General features: G+C 38.6%; 2 protein-coding genes across 11 annotated transcripts in view; both read left to right on the top strand.

Moving 5' to 3' along the window:
- Positions 1-10,216, top strand: part of cadpsa (Ca2+-dependent activator protein for secretion a) — a 137,491-nt gene extending 127,275 nt beyond the window's left edge. For all 10 annotated transcript variants that reach the window (XM_082156072.1, XM_082156078.1, XM_082156077.1 and 7 more), the window contains 2 exons: positions 4,886-4,990; positions 9,046-10,216. In XM_082156072.1, the coding sequence (XP_082012198.1) occupies positions 4,886-4,990; positions 9,046-9,213 (273 nt within the window). In that variant the 3' untranslated portion in view covers positions 9,214-10,216. The remainder of the gene's footprint in view (positions 1-4,885; positions 4,991-9,045) is intronic.
- An 11,000-nt stretch (positions 10,217-21,216) lies between these two features.
- fezf2 (FEZ family zinc finger 2) lies at positions 21,217-23,756 on the top strand. Its single transcript, XM_082155117.1, has 5 exons — positions 21,217-21,230; positions 21,480-22,311; positions 22,425-22,559; positions 22,659-22,791; positions 23,166-23,756. Exons 2-5 carry the CDS (start codon positions 21,502-21,504, stop codon positions 23,417-23,419), a joined length of 1,332 nt encoding a protein of 443 aa, XP_082011243.1. The 5' UTR covers positions 21,217-21,230; positions 21,480-21,501; the 3' UTR covers positions 23,420-23,756.
- The last annotated feature ends 1,030 nt before the right edge of the window (positions 23,757-24,786 follow it).

Genomic DNA, 24,786 nt, shown 5'->3' with positions numbered 1-24,786 from the left:
GCTCGCTGGTTTATTCCATTTCGTTCCCCCCATTGAGGCTGAACCCCACAAGTGTTATGCTCCTCATTCCTGCTCGGCTCAATCCTCCCCTAAGCGTTCCTTTGTGAGCAGAATGGCTCACTTTGCCCTGGGACCAAACTCTCTCTCTCTCCCGTTCCTTTTTTTTTATCCCTCACCCCTTTTTCTTCATTGTGTGTTTACTCAATGACACGATCACAGGCTGTAATTCCCGCCGTTTAGTTCATCTCGACGAGCTCCTTCTTTCAGAGCCAGTTTTTATAAAGAAGGGCCCTGTTTAGACACTGTTGTGCACAAGCGCCGGTTTCAATAGCAGAAATGCATTCTCTGCAATTATACTTTTTGATCGACTGATTCGTTTTGCACCCGCCCAAAAAATCGCTCGACACGCCGTTCCGTTTAGCAGCGTATTGCTTCGTTCGCAGACAAAAAAAACTGCATTAGAGACACTTAAAAGTGTAGCAGAGCTTGCACAGAAACAGTAAGGGCTTGTTCCACTTAAGGATCCGGTGAGGCGTGCAAATCCAGAGCAGGGTTCTCTTTGTATCCACAACACAATCGTGAGCAGTTTGAAGCCCTTTTTGCTTGCTGAGCCTGAAACTTTATTTTCAATCCCACCATTCAGAAGCACCTATTTCTGGAGAGAAAGAGCGAGAGAAAGAGAGAGAGCGCACTAACGCAGCAGTGCATCGGAGGACCATGTTTAGGGTCGCGTATTTCCTACACAACATTTTTTCCATGAGGCCGTGGGGTCCTACGGCGGAGAGATAGTGAACGCCGGGAGGCGTGGGGTCACCGGTGTGAGTTACCATGGTAATTGAGTTCAGTCATCAATGGACCTCCTCTCAGGAGGGATGAGGCGAACAATAACGGGCCGGTGGCGACTGTGAACAGCAAGCAGGTAGGATTACCCCAGGCTTTTGTCCTAAGTGCATAATGTCTTGTAGTCCGATTTAAAGACTCCTCAGTCCCCAGGGCCTCCCTCTCTGGCCCGGCAAGGTGCCCAATTCTCTTGCCTGGCCGACGAGAAGGACGAGTGCCCTACGACCTGCTGGCCTGAGAGAGAGAGACGGCTCTATTAAGCGCAGACAAAGACGCAAAGAGTACCGGGAGAAAGGTTGGAGGTTCGATTTTTGTTTGTTTTTTGTTTGGGGTATTCTCTCGCTTTTTGATTCGCAAGAAACGGAGAGGACAGGGAGCACGGGGGAGGCACCGCGGAGTTGCTCTCGTTCTGTTTTCATCTCCACCAGCCTGCCGCTTTGCATTAACATCAGCGCTAGCAACCATCATCATTCCATCCCTACTGCTAATTGCAGACACAGCTGGGTCCCAGCAGGAGCGCTTCTCAAACAGCCTAGGCCTCCGAGACCAGGCTGAGTGGCGCACACACATATTTGCTGAGCCACTACCACCAGCAAGGGCAGAAAGAGGCAGAGTCACAGGTTGCTTGTAATCCCCCATTACCCCCCACCGTGCCCTCGCCCCCTCCTCGGCATTCCTGCTTTTGTAAGAGTGTGTTTTTTCTAATCCAAACTCAGCCCTTACCAGCTCTTTCTTCCTCCTGGCCCTCACGTAGGAGCCGCTAGCCTTCAGGTGCTTCAGGATTCGATAAAAGCGAGTCACAAGTGTGTGTGTCTGCGACGGGGGTGGATGGGTGTGCAACCTTACACTGAATTCTGTTTGTTGCCCCCCTGCTAGGCGCTATGGCTTCCTGTAACATGTCAAAGACGAGAGTGTGAACGCAAGCTTAGGAGCGCGGCTTGTGCATGTGCGTGGTGTGGCAGGGGCAGGAGGTCGCTCAGCCTTTCAGCGCTCCCCGCTAGAGGTGTGGGGGCCCTGCAGATGTTCATGTGTGTTGTATCGGTAACCATAACGTACGCGTCCAACACACACGTGCGTGTACACGCAGCCCTCACGCTTTCCAATATCAGATGGAACTCGTTAGATGATCACAGATTTTTTTTTTCTTTTCTCTCCCATATCCGCTTCTTTCATTATGCATTCAGAGTCATGATACTCCTGTTTTGGCTAGCAGCTATTGCCAGCTTCCCGCTGCTCAATATCCAAAAAGTGCCACAGTACATAATACACTCTCAGAGAGTCTTCTGTTTCTCTGCTGACAGCAGAACAATGTCCCACTGCCAGCACTGTTCATTTCACAACCAAGACCATAGAGGACACGGACTTACTGGCTGAGACTCTCACGATTTCAAAATGTCGTTTTTTCGAAATATGCAACGATTTCGGCCTTGTGTGTCATTTGATTTGTCGTCTGATTTGGTGCTCACAGCGGGGACTATAAAGTGGAACGCAACCATATTATTTTTTAAGCATTCTCGTTAATTACATGTTGATTATGATATTAAGTCAACTGATAGTTTGCTGGAAATGCGTTGGGGATAGTTCACCAAAAATGAAAATTCTGTCATTAGTTACATGTTATTCCAAACCTGTATGACTAAATGTCTTCTTTGGAACACAAAAGAAGATATTTTGAAAAATATTTTGTTTTGTAATAAAAGTCAACATGGTCCAGTGTTGTTTTGGACCCCATTGACTTTAATTGTATAGACAAAACCAGTTTTCATTCTTTAAAACATTCTTCAGAACAGACTTCTCTTGTGCTCCAGGGAAGAAATACAGTCATACAGGTATAGAATGGTGAGTAAATGATGACAGAATTAATGTGTGGGTGAAATATTCCTTTAAAATGGTAAAGGCCAGAGAGGTCACACTATTATAGGAACAAATGTAGGAGATACAGAGTGAGCATGAGAGAAAGACTGAGTGTGAGAGAGAGCAGTTGCTCCAGGTCTGGCCTCCCTGTGGGGGTCCATCGCGGCCCGGCTGCCCGATCTTTCACAGGCACAGAGCACCAGCCCTCACAGAGCAACACCAAGCTCTGATTCACTGCAGGGACGAGCCACTAACCTCAGCCGCTTAGTTTGAATCCTAAAACGCCCATTTGATTATTTACTATGTATGTACACACCTTAGCAGCATAATTTTACCAGCATACCACTTAAACACCAATAATTTGCGTTCAAGTAGCTTTCAACGTATGTTAAACCAATGGAACCAATGGCTTAGCGAATTGTGTAAGGTTTACTACTTGAGGCTTTTGACAAGTCGAGAGCGCACTTTTTTTAGACTATCACCAGCAGAAGCTTAATGATTTTTCAAACTTAGGGTGCCAAGTGGATTTTGAGTGTAAATTCCCCCTAAAAAGTATTTGTGTTTTTGATAATTAAGCTGCAAGATCATTTGGAGGTCTGATAAACTATTGCAGAAACCATGTCTAAATTTGGTTCATCCAGTGGAGTCACATGATTTTCTCAAAACAAATGATTGTTTATCCACCTTAATACTGTCAAAGTGTGCTGCAGTTACCCAAGACGCATCTCCTGTGTCTCTGGCTCGATTTGCTCAGCTTCTAAGCCGTTGAGACTCAGTCAGTTCAGATTACCATCAGACCAGCTCTATCATAACTAATCAATTAGACTTCAAATGAGATCCTCCCCACGGTCCAACATCTGCAGCCCAAAAGCTGTGCACTGGCTATTTAAGAGGTGCTTTGAGTTCAGCGAGTTTCAGTGAGTAGAAATGGAGAGCAAAACGCAGAGGCCAAGAGAAAGGAAGACTCGTAAAAGTAAGACCCTGAGCAACGGTTACATTAGCGAGCTCATTGCGACTGCGGTAAAGACAACATGTCCGCTGGGAATGATGGATGTTTCTCCCTCAATGTGACAGAAAGTGCAGTTTGAAGCGCAGGCTAAGGGCAGGATTGTGGCTGCTTTAACATGGGCAACATCTCTCATGATCAGTGTCCAAAAGCAGAACAGGAGACAGCTGATGGGATCCCAAACTGTCAATTAAGAGTTCCTGGGTGGAGCTGTGGAGACAGGGAGAGGTCTGGGTGAGGATCATGACTGTGACAGAAGGACTTCCTCCAAGGCAGAGCTTGTTGGGTTCTCTTTTTTGTCACTATTTTCCTTCCAATGCCTTTGAAAGCTCTATTCTACCAGTCATTTTCTTCCATATCCATCTACAAGTGGAAGTAGTACTTGATACTATATTTAGCTGAAGAAAACTATCCTATTTATATGCTACTGATCAAAAGTGTGGACTAATGATTTTTTAAAATGTTTTTGAAAGAAGTCTCTTATGCTCCCCAAGGCTGCATTCATTGGATCAAAAATACAGTAAAAAAACAAATTTAAATATCTGTTTTCTACTTGAATATATTTTAAAATGTAATTTATATATATATATATATATCAGCAAAAACTCAGCAAAAACTGTTTAATAAATGTTTTTTAAGCACCAAATTATCATATTAGAATGATTTCTGAAGGATCGTGTGACACTGAAGGTTTGAGTAATGATGCTAAAAATTCTGCTTTACCATCACAGGAATAAATTACATTTTTTAATATATTTAAACTAGAAATTAGTTATTTTAAATTGTAATAATATTTCATAATATTACTGTTTTACTTTTGTTTTTGATCAAATAAATGCAGCCTTGGTAAGTGTAAAATATTTATTTCAAAAACATAAAAAATATGAAATAATTAAAAACATTTGACCCATTGTGTATATATATATATATAAAGCATTCTGCTTTATAGGTTGTCAGTCTGATTGTTGAAAAAAGTGTACTAGATCAGGTTGGTGAGTATTTTTAGATCTTGTGCTAAAAGGATTTTCATTCACATAATCTTTCTCTGTTGATACAAATCTACTGCCTACACTTTGGCTTTGTGTTGTGTTATGTTTTTGTAAATGTGTATTGATATATGTTTGTGTGTGGCAGCATTTATATGTGTGTCTGTCTTTGCTGGAGAACAATGTATTTGTATTTCAGCAATGGTACACCAGCACAATGAATCTCCTGGGCACCTGGCTGACAGACCGGATGGACCTGCAGTTGCATCTATATCAGCTGAAAATCCTCATCAGAATTGTAAAGGTAAAAATTACAGCATCATTAACCACTAAAGCGGGTATTGGTGGGCATGTGAATTAAAGGCACACTATGCCAGATTTGTACCTTAATGTAACAGCTTCGAAATCATTTCGATGGTAAACGAACTTGTAGTAGGGCGAATCATCCCGATAGCAAAGCAGGGGCGGACGCCGCTGGCAAAACCGCTGGTTTGAGAGGTGGCGCCCAGACAAATCTCGCGAGAATCACGACTTGCTTTACGGCACGACGTCACATACATCAACAACAAATGAAGCAGCCTCTATGGAAGACACTAGCACGCATTTCAGACGTGAATCATGGCAGAGTCAACGAAGAAAACGAAGAAAGCGCGGTCGGAAGAGTGCAGAGACGGCTTACGACAGTAACGTTAAATACAAGTACTCCACGGCGACTCTAGGGGTCGCTGTTTGAGAAAAACGGAAACTCCATAGTGTGCCTTTAAATGCAGAACAGTTATTTATTTATTTATTTGCACAAGTCATACATAAATGTTTATCCATTCATACATTCATAACGTGCATGAACGAGAGGGAAAAAAAAGGAACAGGAAGAAGAAAATCTTATGGTACCTGTCGCTTATTTGTGCACATCAAAAATTTTTTTAAAACAGCTTCATTATGAATGGATCAACCCCAATCCTCACCCCAAACACCAAACATTTTCAGTAATACCTATCTTTACACTTAATTATCATCATTTTAAGCGTGTTAGTCATAATTTTTCTTGTAACATTCCTGTATTTTTTCCGTATACAAATTCTTACATTTACAAACGCTTTTGCAGCACTTAATTTCATAGTCCAAAGTGTTCCACAGTTTAACTTGTTCCACATCTGTTTTTGTGTAGTACGTGCGAAAAGAGTTTTAAAATGATATTGCCTTCTATGGCCAACTTCCTCTGATACAAGAGTAAATACATTTTTAGATTATAAATTCAAAACTGCCCAAATATGTGCAGGAAGTGATCATAGCAGAATATTTGCACCAAATGTACTTGTAAAAGCATGTTATAAAAATATCGCACATATCGACCAATCAGAGCCAGACTACAGAGGTGGATCAGCCAAGTGAAGGCAGTCTTCCTTTTCAGCCTCCGCTTGTGCTTGATTTTTCAGCAAGATCAACAGGATTTTGTAGTATGGCATTACACATTTATTTATGTGCATCCGTATGGTGTGTGTGTGTGTGTGTGTGTACTTGCATGCGTCTCACAGACACGGTTTTCTTGTTGGACTAAGTGAAGGGAGGAACTAGAGCTGGCATTTATTTTGTATCCAGCACAGATTAGATTTAGTACTGGATGAAAACCTCATTGTTATGGTTTTCCTCATTTATACTCAACAGCACCAGAATAGAAATTTCCACAAATAGGGTATGAAATAGGATCTTAAAAGGGTCTTTTTAACCATGTTACCAAAATCATTTTAAATTAATAATACATACAAAATTTAATAAAAAACTATGGGTAACATGATTACAAATACATCCTAAATTAAGGTGTCACTTAGTTTGGGTTAACTAGTTTGGGATTAATGTTGATTTGTTGTTATTAAAAAAGAAAAACTTACACTACTGTTCAAAAGTTTGGGGTTAGGAAGATTCATTCATTCATTCATTCATTCTGTATAAAAAAAATGATACTTTTATTCAGCAAATTGTATTAAATTGACCAAAAGGCAGTACCGGTAAAAGCATTTTATAAAATGAATGATTTCTATTTTAAATAAACGCTGTTCTTTCAAACTTTATTTTCATCAAAGAATCCTCACATGTTCACAAACAAATTAAGCAGCACAACTACTTACAACATTGATAATAATAAGAAAAGTTTCTTGAGCACCAAGTCAGCATATTAGAATGACTTCTGAAGGATCATGTGACACTGAAGACTGGAGTAATGCCGAAAATTCAGTCACAGGAAAATGCATCACAGGAATAAATTACATTTTAAAATATATACAAAACAATACATATCATTTCAAAGCAGCTTTACAGAAAAAAAATGCATGTTTCTACATTTCAATTTAGAGTAATCTGTTATCAGAGGTGACTATGTCAAGGTAATGTCCAAATGTCATAAATGTACAGTTCTAAGACAATAAAATCATGCAGTTAGCTAATATCATGTATTCATTTAGGCAAAAACAATGATCACATTAAAGCAATTATTATAAATTATGATCATAATGGTTACAATATATAGAAAATTTGGCAGTGGTGTATGTTGATTCAGAGCTGGCATCATCTTAAATCTTAAGGGGTTGGCGTATCTCTTCACAGGTGTTAGGTCATCTAAAATCTTCGTAAGAGGCTGGATCCAAATTACAGCTGGTTTACTCTAGTTGTAAGGCCTTTTAGGTAATATAGGGCCTTATATGTCAGTAGCAATACTTTGTAATCGAATTTCATAGGTAACCAGTGCAGAGATGATAAAATTGGTGTTATTTGATCATATTTTCTTGACCTGGTAAGAACTCTAGAGTATCATCGGCATAACAGTGGAAACTAATTCCATGTTTTCTAATAATATTGCCAAGAGGCAGCACGTTAAAAATAGCAGAGGTCCTAAAACAGACCCTTGCTGCACTCCACATTTTACTGACGTTAACTTGGATAATTCCCTGTTTAAATAAACAAAATGGTAATGGTCAGATGGGTACAATCTAAACCACCCCCATGCCTGTCCCTGAATACCAGTGTAATATTGTAATCTACCCAAGAGTATTTTATGATCTATAGTGTCAAACGCAACACTAAGATCAAGTAAAACTAGTATTGAGATTTAACCTTGGTCAGAAGCTAGAAGTAAGTAATTTGTAATTTAATTTGTGTTATGATGGGGCCTGAATCCTGACTGAAATTTTTCATAGATATAATTATTTTTGCAGGAAGGAGCACAATTGAGCGGACACAACTTTTTCTAGCATTTTAGACATAAATGGAAGGTTTGAAATGGGTCTGTAATTTCCCAATTTGTTTGGATCTAGTTTTGATTTCTTAATGAAAGGCTTAGCTTGAACGGTCCTGAGACATGACCTAGAAATAGAGACGAGTTAATAATATTGAGATAAGGCTCTTCTGCCACAGGAAACAACTCTTTTAGTAATTCAGTGGGTTTTGGGTCTAATAAACATGTTGTTGGTTTAGATGCAATGATACGTTTATTTAGCTCTTCCTGTCCTATAGTTGTAAAGCACTGCAATTGTTCTTGAGGGACATTAATTAAGGCTGAATTATAAAACACTGTCAATGGTTGTACATTTACAATTGTATTTCTGATGCTTTCGATTTTCTCAGTGAAGAAATTCATAAAGTCATTACTAAACTGTGGTGGAATATTCAGTTCAGGTGACGGCCGTTTATTTGTTAATCTAGCCACTGTACTAAATAAAAACCTTTAGATTGTTTTGGTTATTTTCTGAGTTTGCGGAGATGCTCTGCCCTGGTAGCTTTTAGAGCTTTTATAGCTTTTAAAGCTCTTTTCCACACGATTCTAAAGACCTCCTAATGGGTTTGTTCTAGGTTACGAGTTTCTCTCTTGAGAGCGCGAGTAATACTGTTGTACCATGGTGCAGAACTTTTCTCTTTAACCTTTTTTAATCTGATGGGTGCAATAGTTTCTAATATGCTAGAGAAGATAGCGTTATTGTTTTACTGTATTTTTGATCAAATAAATGTAGACTTGGGAAGCAAAAGACACTTCTTTCAAAAACATAAAAAAATATATATTGACCCAAAACTTTTGAATGATAATGTACATTTCACAAAAAATGAAAGAAAATATCTGCTTGATAATTTTTTCCCTTCCAGTAACCATAATAGGGTTGAAAGTTGTCCTTTATTAAAGCAGTCAACACTGCAATTTACAATTAATTTTATGTTAGATAAGTTTTAAAGTGGTGTGCCATATTCATGAAATGGGACAAAAATCCCACATTTCGGTTTGTTTACATAACTAACAATGAAATGAAAGGAGAAGCAAGCTAGATTCACTTTGTTTCCCCATAACTATTCCCTCAATCCTGTCTGTTTTTGCAGAAAAAGTATCGTGATTTCCGACTACAAGGTGTATTGGACTCTACTCTGAACAGCAAGATGTATGAGACGGTGAGAAACAGGCTGATTCTAGAAGAGGCTACAGCGTCTGTAAGAGAGGGAGGGATGCAAGGCATATCCATGAAGGACAGCGATGAGGAAAATGACTAGATCCCGCTGGAAACGATTAGGTGTGGACAATTCGGCCTAAAATGATGCATGTACACCACTGTCCATCACTCGTACATGTCCGGATGTTGTTAACGTCATGGTCTATGACAGACAAGGGACCATCTTCAATCAAAATGAAATAAAAATATATGAATCTCTATTCAGATGACAAAAAATAAAAGCGTATATTAACCAAAACATAAAATTAATTGATGGTTTTTTGGGAGAAAGATAAGCAAAAATGTCTGAAAATCATACCTAAATGTTTCTGAGCAATATGGAGTACCATTTGTAAACAATGTTGTGTGAGATGGTAAGGAATAATGCTCGTCGTGTCCCTGTTCAATGCAAATCCATATGGCGCTTCTTCAACGTATTGTAAATACATTAATGTTATATAATTGTGCCTAGACCTCTTACTTGTTTCTTTTGGAGTGTAGGCCAACTGACACGATTGTATTAACTTGTTCAGATGTTTGTATATTCAGCTCACTTTAACAACAAACCACAACGTGTTTTACACCCAAAATGTTTTGAGACCTTTTTTATTGAGTTGGGTATGGTGATATGTATGTAGCTGTATTTTAGAGATGCAATATATAGATTTGTGATATTCTTAAACTGATGTCAATCTTTTTTTTATGGTTTTAATCCATGCATAATTAAAAAACTATTTAAAAAATATATATTTATTCTGTATTTTGAGGGGGAAATGACAAGAAAGCTTTTTGTTTGTATCATTTTTGTTTCTTTGCAACAAAGCATTTCCGATCCTTTTATTTGGATAGCCTCTAAACGCTTGCAGGTTTTCATCATTGCCACTGTTGTTTTGTGTATACAGCGCTTTATATTGCCCTCTGTGCAGTAGCTGCATGTTCCAATTGTCAGAAATCTTATCTGAAAGTTTTTGTGGAAAGTAACTGATGGATTCATCTTGCTTCCGCCTTATGTACACCCACAGCTGGAATGCAAGAATCTGAGCTTACAAAAATAAAAGAATTCAAACTCATGACTTTTTTTTTTTTTTTTGCTTTTGCTTTTAAATGATCATCAATCATCATCAATCCTTCTTCCAAAACATGTTTATTTGTCTTTGCTATGGTACATGTAAGCCTATTATAACTGTTTATATTTTAGATCTGTCTGTCAGGATGGTTTTCGCGGTCTCTCGTCATACCCGTAAATAGAAAAAGGTTGCTCTGGCTATTTTGCATATAGGTTAGTTGAGGGGTTTGAAATGTTGAAAAAGTGACGTAGAGATGGCGTTTTTATTCAACAGGTGAGTACGGTATTTTATTGAGATAAAATGCCTTATGTAAATCTCTAACAGCGTTAAATCATTTAAAGGGTCTTATACTACAGGGCCGTTGAATGCTTGAATCTGATTGGTTGACGAACGTTCTAAGGTGTGCATTATTTTCAGGGAAACGCACTGAAAGTAGTTCCAGGCAGGTCTTGACCGCATTACAGTTCCATATGCACTTCGCGTAGTCAAAATAGGATACAATTCATAACAAGAAAAAGCATTTCGCCCCATGCGCTTGATCTGCAATTTTCAATGTCTAGCTTCACAATCAATAGAAACATGTTGTTTAATTTGAATAAATAAACTATAAAGTCCTATCTATAATCAATAGAAAATTAAACTGAATATAGGCTAATAAATGGATAGTCCTGCAGCACGGATTTTTATTGCAGATAATTTAACAAATAAATAATTATTGATAGGCCTACTTGTTAAAAGGGCTTTGGGTTTCATTTATTTGGCTAGTCTACTGTCATCTGTCAATAATAGAAAAAAAAAAGAATTAACGAATTAATTAAAACGAATTGAATTAATTAATTAATAATAATATTGACGCACATGCTTTTCTGTCTCATTATTGCAACATCTCTCTCTAATAACTGCATTAATAACTGCATAAAGCCGGGAACACACTTTAAGGCCGGTTATGAATGTAATTTGATACTAATGATGACTGATCATGCCCAAACGTGTTCAGCGCATTCAGTCTGTGTTAAAATCTGCTGCAGTCGATGAAAACAGTCAGAGAATGTGTCAGCTAGTCGTGTGTCCCCAGCATTTGTCTGCTATCAGCGGCTCAAACCTCCATTACTAACTCTGAAATGACGTTTTGGAATTAGCAACGGAGGCATGGGATTAGATGCGTAAGAAATTAGTCCTACATACAAGAGCGTTTTTATGACAAAAACTTTACAAACGTCTTGGAATACATAATCTGAACAATGTTTCGAGGTGTGGTAACTGTAGTATAAGCGGAATAATTGACTTCAGGCCGTTGAAGTAGGCCCTATTAGAAAAATAATGCACACCCGAGGTGGTAATGCGGTCACGACGCGAAGCGGAGTGGCCGTTACACCTCGGGTGTGCATTATTTTTATTGCACACCCTTATTGCACACCCGGAATAATTGACTTCAGGCCGTTGAAGTAGGCCCTATTAGAAAAATAATGCACACCCGAGGTGTAACGGCCACTCCGCTTCGCGTCGTGACCGCATTACCACCTCGGGTGTGCATTATTTTTCTAATAATTCAACGGCCTGTCGTCAATTATTCCTTACATATTCACCACATAGTCACGGAGATCTGAAGCATTACCAAAACAATATGTTCTTCTGCAAAATGCATGCAGTTTTGCCTTTTAACCGCTAGTGGGCCAAAAGTTACATAGTGTACTTTTAAATCAATAATAATGTCTCACTTTTTTATTCATTGCTCTGATCACCTGAAGTCTCAAAATATATTTAAATGAAGCTACACCCAGGGTTTCTCCCCACACCAACACACTTCCACCAAGAAGAAAAGAAAATAGTCTGAGATTAACATTTTGGGATTAAGTCATAGCTCATCTTCAGATATTGCAGAACAGAAGGAGATTGACTGACCAAAGATGACACAGACCAGTCCCAAGGCAGATCTTCTCAACCAGATTAAAAATTTTCACATAAGATTTTCAAAACAAATCAGTCTGATCTTCAAGACAATAAGTATAAATGCAAGGGATTAGATATTAATACCGTGACATATTAAATGAAGAAAGAATGTCTTAATTATAACATAGATTGCTCAAAAACAAGTCCTTAAGGATAAGAAAAACAAGACAAGATTAGAAACGATGACTGGTTTTAAAAGAAAAATATAACTTGATTCCTATGGTATAAGGAAACATAAACATTCTAAATGCGTACCTGTACAGTATATACACATTTAAATTGAAAATTATAATGTTTTAGATTATATTTGTATTTTATTGGATTGGATTGACAGCCCAAATGATTTGTATTTAATTTAATTTTATATTTGTATACAGCAGAAGATTGATTGGCCAAAGGTGACTATTTTTATTTGTAATTTTGAAAGAAGTCTATTATGCTTACCAAGGCTGTATTTATTTGAACAAAAACACAGTAATTGTGAAGTAATTACAATTTAAATTAACTGTTTCTTTTTTATATATATTTAAAATGTAATTTATTTCCATTTCTTATTATTAGTTTTGATAACAGTTGTGCTGCTTAATTTTTCTGTGGATACGTTACATTTTCATTTTCCTTTAATGAATATATAGAATTTTGTAGTGGGGGAAAAATACATTTTGCTCTTCTTCATGATTTAAAGATACTGTACATTTACATGCGATCTGGTTGAATAACACTGTCCATTGGCACATTGTTAAGTATAACTGAGGTGAAGTGTTTCATTTAACCCCCTGGAGCACAGGCTATGGGCTATAATGCAGCACTCAGAGCCAGAGAAAGGAATGGATAAGCTTTAACTAGCAGATGGAAATTGCCTTTTCATCTCCTTACTCTTTCCGATCAAAACCCACGGATACAATTTGGTGTGTTGCTCGGCGCGGGGGCACAGGGCAGGGAAAGACAAATGAGAGAGGCCCACCGCTAGAATGTGTTCCCGTGGCCCGCCGCTGTGACCTAATTGTGGGAATGTACGCTTCCTCCGAGGCGCTGATTTCACTGTAATCAACAGAGGAGGACAGAAATGCTCTGTCGCCGGTCACGGAGCGCTGGAAGAGGAGCCTCGGATATCATACATTTAATTTCCTCATAAATCCTGCCGCAATGCAACAATTTTGAGAGGGAGAGGACCCGGCGACAGATTAATAGGCAAGGAGATTTATTCTGGCACGATCTGAGCTGCTTTGGCTTTTAAGCCTCAATCAGGTTAGGAAATAGGAATGATAAGTGTATCCAAATAAAAGATTCTCCAATTGACCGGCGCAACAAGAACTGGCCCCAGGTTCACACTTGCATCTGTGCGGGAGAGACTTCCGAGACGCGAGGCCCGGCTTCGAGCGCAGCATGTGACCTCAACAGCGAAGGCGGTGGGCAAATGAAAAACAGAAATTGCCGACACAAATACACAGGGAAAGTAGCACAAGATTACATTTGTGTGCCAACGTTTGGTTAGACTTAAATGTTTCATTTCGAGGTCCACAGCGTGCGTAGTTTCACCCTGCTTGCTCGAGCAGATGTTGTGTGATGACGAGACTGCGCGCGACTCTCACCTCCTAGGCCGACTGTTGTCAGAAGCGCGCGCGCGCGCTCGTGCGGATGCCAGCGCGCGTCTCTAAGTAAACCCTCTAAGTAAACAGGTAGATGTCAGATCTCTTGAACAAGGACAATTCAAAGCCTCTTATGTTTTTTTTGTTAAAGCCAACCCACGACCATCTTATCTCAGTATTAGGACGGGGTACAACGGACCTGATTATTTTTTTTTTTATCTTTTCCGTGAAATGAATAGCTTAATGTTTAAAGTAATCTCACATTATGTTCAGCTCGTGGGAGTGCCGTCAGGTTGAGAGTGAGTGAGAGACAAAGAGAGATGATTGATCATCATCATCCTGCTTTAATCAGAAATGGCTCAGAGGATAAAGTGTGTCATATCTGATCCTGTGAATGGGCTTATGCTGAGATCTCAATTTGCCTTTCCGCTACACCGCGTAATATCCGCCCTAAAGCAAGATATGGTAACTCAAGACCCCATTGCGTCAAAATCAGCTGTGTTAGCATTCATTTCGCAATTAGCAGGTGGAATTTAAACCTTTGACTTGTCTTTTACTTTTTCCAAATCACTTTAGCTGAATAAAGACATATTTGCTTATAAATAAAGATTTAGATTAATCTGCATTATAATTAAGGTAGGCCTATAGGTATGGAGAGGCTGTGCTTTATTGCGAATATAGTCATGGCTGAAAAGTGACTATATTCACAATACAGTACAAACTTGAGTGCCTTGAGAGGACTCAAATGTATTATATATATATATATATATATATATATATATATATATATATATATATATATATATATATCATATTTTATTACATATATATGTAATACAAATTCGTATTATTACCAGCTGTGCTGCTTATATATATATATATATATATATATATATATATATACATTTCTTTTTTTATGTTTTTGTGGAAATTGTGAAAAAAATCAGGATTCTTTGATGATTAAAGTTAAAAACAACAGTATTTATTTTAAATAAAAATATTTTATATCATTATATGTCAATGACTTGATCCTTGATCAATTGAATGCATTCTTGCTTTTTTGTTTTTGTTTTCTTACTGACTCCAAAACTTTGCAGTGTTGTGTTTGTAGTGTTTATATAAATGAATAGTTCAAGAAGTTGACGAATTTCATTATATAAAGTAATACAGTATAGTTGTGTGTTAATAAACACCATTACTAAATAACTGCAAGTCCACAGTATTGTGTTACTACACATATTCTCTCACCGGTGATGTCATGTGAGAGTCTGATAACTTGAGACATCTCCTCAAAGAAACACAAATATGCTTGAAATAAGTTTAAAGTGGATAATCAGGCCCTTGAGAGCAATGAGCTCACATTCTCTGCAGCCAATCAAATGGCTGGAATCACATCCTTCACTCATTCTCATTCCCATTCTTCCCTCATCCACCTGTTCTGAAGCCTGAAGTGAATATGTTAATGGAAGGCCTTACTCACAAGACACATCGTCTGCATCCCGCAGTCTCCTCCATCCCCATAACACCGGAGGGGACATTCCCTTGTCCATTTTGCGGACCATATTTAATTTGGTGGACAGATGAGGGACGTGAATGGTGAATAGGAAGGTGAAGTAGGGTTACTCAGGTTGCGCTGCACCCGCGGCTTTGTCAGGCTTCCTCGCCATTGTTCTGGAAAAAGCATTCAAAACCTTTTGCTCGGAGCATCAAAGGTGCGCTTGAGTCCCCCCCGCGCTCTGGAGACCACTGTGCCATTCAGAGCTGACATTATGGAGAACCTACTGCACACGGACAACGGGTCAGACAAATACAAGCAGGAGCAAAAGTGGTTCACTCAGCACTTGAAAGAACGTTAGGACTTGAAAAGGAAAATAGAGAAGAAAGGTGCAATGAAAGACAATTTCAAACAGAAAAGAGCTGGCTAAGAGAGCATGCACTAGATAGGGAGTCGTGTATGGCTATGACAAGCCCACACAATCACAAAAAGCACTGTGACCGCATGCAAAGTTTTCCGTATGTGCACATCTTGAGTGATCCTCGCATGCGTGTGTCCTGGGATGCTGAAGAGAGGTGAACGGACAGGCAGTGAGGCGCAGGTGAGAAACTCTGATGCTGCTGGAATGTCCAGGCTGACAAAAGGACTCACTCAAGTCTGCATTAAAACAGCCATTTTTTTGCAGTCCACAGCAACTGCCTGACAGCACAGCTTTTCTCCTTGGTCACTGTTTTCTTTGCAACTTCGACAGCTACTTTTTTTTTTCTCTTACTATTGCTATGAGTTTTGTTTAGTCTGTATGTTTGTTTGAGGTTAGCATTTCTCGTAGGAATCAGAAAATGATTTGCAGAGATGTGAAGGTTTACGCGACAAGGTTTAGTTAGAGCTTTGGATTTAAAAAATGCACAAAGACATAATAAATTAGTAAATAAGTACTTTATCTTCATTAATGTGCCCTCGTAATCTTAAATCAATATAACTTCCCCTCCCTTTTTCAGCGACATCTCTTGTCTTTTCTGATGATGTACTTGCTGGCGTGAGGGCGGGACCACCTGTCAGATGTAAGATTGACCAATGATTGTCACCTGTTACCTGTCACCTGTAAGATTGACCAATAGCAAACCACAATCCAATGATCCAATCAATTCCTGATGGACATCCTGCCCTACACTGTCAGAAATAGGGGTACAGTAGGAGTCCATTTCTGTTCCCCAAGGTACAATCTACACTAATGTACCCCATAGGGCTTATTATTGGACCTCAAGGTACATATATGTACCGTTTATTTTTACCCTTGAGGGTACAGCCCCAGTGACAAGCCATTGTACCCCTAAAGGTACAATTATGTACTTTATTTTCTGAGAGTGTACATTTCTTCTTGTTCAAGAGGCCATTTCACACTGTATACTTCACAATAGGGAAGAAAAGACTATTGCAACTTATGTTTCATGCCAACTTTAACTAAAAATACATACTTAAAGGGAGAGTTTGAAGGAATTCTGTCATCATTTAATCACCCTCATGTCGTTCCAAAACTGTCTGACTCCACAAAATAATATATTTTGAAGAAATGTAGGAGGCCAAACAACACTTTCTTAGCACAGTGAGCTTGTTTCCGCCACAGAATGTAAAAATAAATAAATTAAGATAAGTTTTTCTCGCAAATGCGAGAAAAAAAAATCTGAATTGTGAGATGTAAACTTGCAATTGCGAGAAATAAAGTCAGAATAGGTTTATAATAAGCAGTTTTGGGCAAAGTTACTTTGAAAAGTAATCCATTACAATATGTTACTCCCTAAAAAAGTAACTAACTGTGTTACTTCACAGAGAGTAATGCATTACTTTTCTCACCTAGGCTGGGCTTGGCTGGGCTTGCTTGTTTGTGTTTTAATAAAAAATAATAATAATAATAAAAAAACACACTTCAGCAATAAAAAAATTCAACACAAATATGATGTTTATCAATAAATCATTTTTGCTTATTCGTATAGTTGAATTGGATCATCAAAAGTCAGTGGCAAAGACATTGGTTAATAAAGTGAGATTAAATAGCCTACATAAAGTATATTTATGTTATTTAACATATTTTATTCATTTTGAGGAATAATGAATCTGTTTTTGTGCAAGTGAGATGAGTAAATGCATGTTCACATTTAGTCTAGAACTGCAATAACCATCATGTTTACTTACTCTTACTCATAAGTGTGAATGCACTTACTCACGATTTCTCTCAACATGGGGACAGGAGAGCTGTCAGTCAATACATAGGAAAACAAAGTAACTTGCATTACTTATTTGAAAAAGGTAATCTGTAAATGGTAATCTAAATAGTAATCTGATTACATAACCCATGTTGCTTGTAATGCATTACCCCCAACACTGATACATGTATATATCACAATTCTGACTTTATAGCATGCAATTGTGATGTTATATCACACAATTCTGAGAAAAAAGTCAGAACTGTGAGATAAAAAGTTTTTTTTATTTTTTTTTTATTCAGTGGCAGAAACAAAATATCAACTGCATCGGATACAAATATAAAAATGGCCTTTCTAAAAGAGTGCAAACTTTGTCATAAAAATCTAAAATATATTTTGCATATATATAATTGCATTTAAGTAGATCCGAGGAACATAAAAAGCATTTGAAGCAAAAGTATGTATTATTTTAATATTTTATTTTTAAACATCTCTGGCACATTTTTTTCTATTTGTAGCATTAAAAAAATATTAATTTCAGTATTTATTACATGTGTTTGAATGCATGTTTTTTAGTGTATTGTCACAGTTGCATGTTTTCAACAAACACACATCATCCACACACGGACAACTTTCTCTCTGTAATGTCAAGCCATTTGCTTTAGAATGGTAAAGGCGATATCTTTAATCCCTGCCATTTGATCTGTTTACGTTAAACATCACACCAGCACTTCTTTAATCCAACAGTTACTATATACGAGGAACCACAGCAAAACAGCACATAGTTTCATACATAGTTTATTATGCATGCAAATATCTTACTTGGTATACATTGGAGTACAGTTTGCAATCTAATATAGATGTTTTAACTAATTGTAACACTTGAATGACAAAATGAACCTGTCATTCAGAGAACATTCATTGACGCAATCAGAAAACTTCACTCAAATCAACATGAAAAGTGAACTAATCAACAGTTCTCGTCTTCTAGCAGCAGATCACAGATCAGGGCTAAATTTAAATCTGTACTTTCCATCAAAACTCTTTGACTGATCTGAGAACAGATGGGAGCGTTGCATTGAATCGGTCTCTAAATGCACCTAAGGCCAAGGGTGGGATCCCTGCAACAAAGTGTGGCACAATGTGTTTCTGGAGGTGTGCTTGAGTCTTGCTCCATTTCTGTTTGCCTCTCATGTCCTGCAATACAGTTAAAGTGTAACATCACTTTCTTCCTTACTGCACCTGGAATTAAAAGCTGCTAAATCCACAGGTGTCTTCATTATCAGTAAGTACCACACGTTGGTGTTGGACACCCACATTTCAGTTCTTCTCTTGTTAATGTGATTCACAAGCTGTAATTGCAGTTATAAAGATGATCTCATTCATTAAACACCCAAACTTATTTTAATTAAACAAAGTGGACGCAGAAAAAGTAGCCCTGCTGAAAATTATCCTTCAGTAATTAGACAGTGATTATGTAGATTGACCTGAAAACATATGTCTATTTATGCATCAGTTATGATTAAACCCTTGGATGGTCGACTTTAAAACTTATGCCTTTAAAAATGCAATTTTACTATACCACACACACACACACTTTTCTTTAGGACCAGCATTTTTTATTTATTTATCTTTTTTTATTTCCTTTTTAACAAGCAATGCAACAAATTCAGTTCCCAAATGTAAATATATTTCCAACTGCTATCCCCCAACTCAAACCAAATATGTACCAATCACATTATGCAAAACAACAACAACAAAAACTCAATTATGACAGCCAAATATTTACCCCACATTCATATGTAGACATTTATGACATTCTTCCAAGATTCTGAAACTCATTCCTGGAAGAATGATCAGACTACAATATTAAGATGTCGTTTTTTCGATTAAGTTTCCAAACAATGTAATATAGTAGCAGACATGACCATTTTCTTTAGTTCCCTGCAGTGCCAACACGCCAATTTCCTAATATATATTGTGAACTAATGGCTATTGTTCTGAAAAATCTATGTAAAGTTCTCTGGTTTGTATACTACAATTAAATGCGCCATAATACACAAGCAATTTGTCATGTAAATCGCGCTCCGTCTTTTGCCTCCTGCTTTCTGAAGAGGAGCGCGTCCGTTGAATGGGAATTTGAGCTAATTTCACAACGTGTTCGCGGACACAGATCAATGTTTATTGTGCGGACAAGCCGCTAATTGTGCCTGAATAAACTCAAATTAGAGTTAGATGATTTACATATGAGTAGAATTAGTGGAACCTCTCTGCTGTGGCTGCAGGTGTGGGGAATGGGGCTTCTCAACTATTCTTTGCTTGTTTTATTTCGTCGAAACCGTAAACGCTGAAATACTCAACCACCATAAGAAATGTAGCTACTATATATGAAGTATTAAAAGGATTCCAATTCACGAGCAATTGAATCAGACATAGCCTATAGTATTTACGGTCAGCTTAACAAGTGTTCGAAGTTCGAAGACGTCATCATGCTTCAGTAAAGCAATAAAGATATGTTAAGTCAACATCATCTCCGGGCGTCGCTGAATGAGCAACTTCCACCATGTTCTCCTCCGAGTAAAGATAATCACTAGCTGTGTTTGAACTTGAAAAGCTCCGTTTCGGCCTTTTTTGTAATACTTTGTTGTGAGTCTCAGGTGAAATCGTCTGCAAACAAATGATTTCAAGCTGGCCCTCTTAAAAAGACGAGAGGGCGACTGGTCATTGTAGCAAGAACACAAAACTCTGGATTCCAGCAAACTTTTTATACAGCTTTAAAAGGGTCTCTCTCTTTTTTCCCCCCATTTCGTGCTATAGCCTACCTCTGGCCAGGCTAAGTCTTTTCTTCCCTGCTTTAATCCTTCCCTTTATTTCAGAAAAACACAAAACCAGGTTCCACGCAGTGCTTTAGTGGCTAAAAGTGAAAGAGCTGCTTCTTTCGGGGCTGAACTCTGAATCGCGCTGGAAAATTGGTTCCTCTGAATAGGTGAAGGAGGAAAAACGTTTAATAGGATCCGAGGGAGGTTCTGCTCTCGCAATCTGCTCTCTAAACAGGTGGAAATTGGACCTTCTCAATTGTACAAATAGTAAGTATAAAAACCAGCATGGAAAAGCAATTTTCAGCGACAAGGATTAGCAAGTTGCAATGAAAATTGAAACTGCTCGGACGGTCCCCAAATCCTTCTTATTAAACCGAGCTGAATTGCACATTTCCTGTGACACTGAGTGCTAAATAAATAAATAAAATAAACGTATATGCATATGTTAAAATAGAATAGAATAGAATAGATCACCAAATGCAGCAATTTTATGATCAAATTTTAGTCTCCTTATAAAAACAATATTATTTTTCATGAATGAAATGAACTGGAAAAAAGTCACTATACAATAATGTAAATTAAAGACATTTTCTTCTAAATGTTTTACTCCACCTGCACCTCGCGGATCACAAATGCGAACCGCATGCGCATGTGGGATGCGCGACAGACGAATTGGGGCAAGAAACTTAAATAATAATCTGTAGTATCTGTCATGCATACCACCCCCGTGGCCGTGTATAAATGAGCGCTAAGAGAGGGGACAGTTCTGGTGATGGCGCTTCCTTGTCACCCTGATAAGAGCAAGAGCAAGTGATGTCAGCTAAGTGCTCCAGACAGTGATCTCGCGCTGATGAGGACGTCTGCGAGTAAAATGTGACAGTGCCACGCCGTTATCGTTGAATACATCTGCTGTGTGCTTTGGAGGAAAAGGGTAAACTACAACATCGGTTCTCTGGCGTAAGTTTGCTGTAAGATTTTCGCAAGTGCTGAATAGGAATCGACGCTGGGAGGGGTTTTGTCTTATTCTCTGCTTAACGAGCTCTGTAATGTCCTGTTAATTTTGTGTGTACTAGTTAATGAGCATTAATCGGGTACCCCTGGACGCTATTGTTCAGGGGATGGCCATTTGAATGCAAATGGATGACATTGTAAAAGCAAGGTGCTTATTAAACTGGTGCGTGTCCTGGCTTCTCTGGAATTCAACAGGAGAGGACGGGGCGGCTGGTCGATGCTCACACCAAGTTGGGTAGAAATGGCGAGCTCTCTCCCTGTGGAAACAGTGATGTCCTGCCCGAGACTTGACGACAGGAGCGGGGCCACGGCTGCAGCGCCCAAGTCCCTGGCCTTTTCCATCGACAGAATCATGTCCAAGACTTCGGAACCGAAAGCCGCAGCGGAGGAACGCCGTGGAGGACTTGAGGGATCCGAAGGGAAGAGAACGATCGGCTTGTGTACACCCATTCCCTGCATGATCCCGATCCAGCCGTTCAGCTACGACCTGCAGGCCAAGGCTTTAATGAACTATTCCGAGTTCTGGAAAGTTAATTTCAGGGGAGCACTATGCACTTCAGCGGCCATGTGTAAAGCCAACTGCGGCGTCTGCAGCAAAACGGACGCGGGCATCAAGCACTCGGTGTTGCCGGGGAGCAGGGTCATCAAACCGCAGGTCATACACCAAGCGCTGGCCATGCCTACCAACGGATCGTTGTGTTATTTCAATTATTTGGACTCTTATCATCAGTCCGATCTGCTGAGCGGACACTTATTTTCCTCAGCAATCGCGAACTCTCAAGCACAAGCCATAAGCGCGCACCAGAAGCTCCTCTTGTTGGAGAACGCGAAACTTGCGTGTGTTTCACCCGAGAAATTCCCCACACCTCAGTACCCACATAAAGAGCATCTTCCGGGGCAGCTGGACCAGATTGTTCGGGAGAACAGCAATCTGACTGAGAAGAACGGAGTGAAAGCGCACAGCAAAACGAATAACTGCTCTGCTGACGGGAAACCCAAGAACTTCACGTGTGAAGTTTGTGGAAAGGTAAATTACGGAATTTCTCATGTGTTGTTTGGACGCGATGTGAGAAATGAAAATAATGCACACATAAAATAAATTGATGATTTATTAAGCTCTTTGTTTTCTTTCTTTTAAAGGTCTTCAACGCGCACTATAACCTGACGCGTCACATGCCGGTACACACAGGCGCGAGGCCGTTCGTGTGTAAAGTATGCGGGAAAGGTTTCCGCCAGGCCAGCACATTATGTAGACATAAAATCATTCACACACAGGTGAGTCATTTTTTTGTTGCAATTTATGGTCCTTACAATAAATAAATTGCTCTCGCGAGATATAATTTACTTACAAATATGTTGTGACTTTATTCACAGGAGAAACCTCATAAATGTAACCAGTGTGGAAAAGCTTTCAACAGAAGCTCGACTTTAAACACACACATCCGAATTCACGCCGGCTACAAACCATTCGTCTGCGAATTTTGTGGAAAGGGCTTTCATCAAAAAGGTAAGAATTCTCTTAAGATAAGTTTATTTTTTGTGTGTGCATAAAATTCGAAATATTTCATTTGATGTTTGGTTTGTAGGCTAGTTATTAATTCATTTTAAATGAGATCAATTTGCCACTCTACTAACTACTTAGGCAACCATTACAAGATTTTACATTTCATATGGGTCAAAACACAGACCTTTAACTCCTTTGTACGTCGACAGCTCTCGACATGATATTAACTGAGTTTGACAACTTCTTGACTTCAACATGCAAAGTGCTGATTAGAGAAGGCTTGAAAATGAAACTCTTCTGTTAAATGTAACTTAATTGTGAACTGTTGACCTGTTGGGGGGAAAACTGACATAGTTCGTTTTGTGTTATTTTTTCAGGGAATTACAAGAATCACAAACTGACCCACAGTGGCGAAAAACAGTACAAGTGTTCAATCTGTAGCAAAGCCTTCCATCAGGTCTATAACCTCACGTTTCACATGCACACGCACAACGACAAGAAGCCCTTCACCTGCGGGACCTGCGGGAAGGGCTTCTGCAGGAACTTTGACTTGAAAAAGCACATACGGAAATTGCACGACAACATCAGTTTATCCGGCGGAAATGATTCTTCCAGAGGACACCAAAACTGAAACGCGACCTGTTTTTCACCGAACTTGGACAAATCATGAACAGCACCAATTCATTTTTTTTTTTTACTTTTTCTGGTGGTGCTCAAACATCATCCACCGACATGAACGAAGATGAAGGGGGACGGGAGAAAATCATCACATCATCGAGGAATTGTACATAAAACAGAATAAAATATTATTTAATGAAACCATGCCATACGGGGCTGTCAAGCAATTATTTGTAGACTAGATGAAACAAAAGGGTTTTATAAATAAATACCAACCTATGTGTAAAAAGAAATGTTTGATAAATTTGTTGACAATTGTTGACACAAATGCTAAAATAAAATCATAAATACAATAATGTCGGATTTATTTTATACATAGAAAAATTACATGAATTCACCATATTTAATAGGTATCTGTTTGTTTAACATACATCGTAATTGTTTCATTTTTGGGGGTTTCTCATATTCCTATGATTGTTTTTTTATGCTACGATATCATTTGAAAATGTAGGCTTAATTCAGACTTGAGTTTCGCAATTTTAAAAGAATTACAAACGAAAGTGGCTAAAGATTTACTTTTACATCAATTCTTAAATAAAATTCATTACAATTTTTTTTTAAAAATAAAACACATTCGTCTTTATAAGTAGATTTATATATAAATGTATTTATAAAAAAACAAAAAAACATACATTCGTCTTTATAAGTAAAATGAAAGACGTTGAGAGAAAAAAATTAACTGTGCTATTTTTTTAAGCACACTATGTAGTTAGATTGTGCCGTTTTATAAAATCAAAGGACAAACAAGACTCGTTCATCTATCAAATATAATATCCATATATTGCCTGCAGCCATTCAGTGCGGTTAAATTTAAAGCTCATAATGACATGTCTGGTGGAGTTCAAAGCCTGTGGTTTCACTCAGACATTTGATACACGGCTCTGCCTCTGTGACCGTACACTTGACTTCAGTTTAATGGCTCAAATTATCAGATAAAACATGGACTCTTGAAAGCCTATTACGTTAATCAACTAAAGAGCCTCAGGGGAAGCTTCAGCGCATCAAGTCGTGTTCATCATCGGTAGGTGGAAAATGGACTACACTTTTCCCACTTCTCCTCATCACCGCAGCTTTAATAAACAATAATGTATTCCGCGCACGGATCCTGGAACAATATTATCCTTACACGCCAACAGAAATTCTGATGAGAGACAAGCGCGTGATCCCAAATCTTGCTCTCCCAATTAAAGCCCAATTAGCAATTATGCCCACGTCTTGGGACCACGAGGAAGACTAATATTACTGGTTGAATGGCCTATTCACCTCCTCAGAGGCACGGTTCTAAAATGTGTTTGAACAGAAGTGTCTTCATTTCATTTA

Source organism: Leuciscus leuciscus, assembly GCF_965113295.1.
Source record: "Leuciscus leuciscus genome assembly, chromosome: 23".
NCBI lineage: Eukaryota > Metazoa > Chordata > Actinopteri > Cypriniformes > Leuciscidae > Leuciscus > Leuciscus leuciscus.
Note: the sequence above shows the minus strand (reverse complement) of the source record. Positions and strands in the feature narration are given on the sequence as shown.

Coding starts and splice junctions, on each gene's coding strand:
- fezf2 (XM_082155117.1), top strand. CDS start 21,502: ATGCTCACACCAAGTTGGGTAGAAATGGCGAGCTCTCTCCCTGTGGAA. Junction 22,312..22,424: donor CGTGTGAAGTTTGTGGAAAG/GTAAATTACGGA, acceptor TTTCTTTTAAAG/GTCTTCAACGCGCACTATAA. Junction 22,792..23,165: donor AAAGGGCTTTCATCAAAAAG/GTAAGAATTCTC, acceptor TTATTTTTTCAG/GGAATTACAAGAATCACAAA.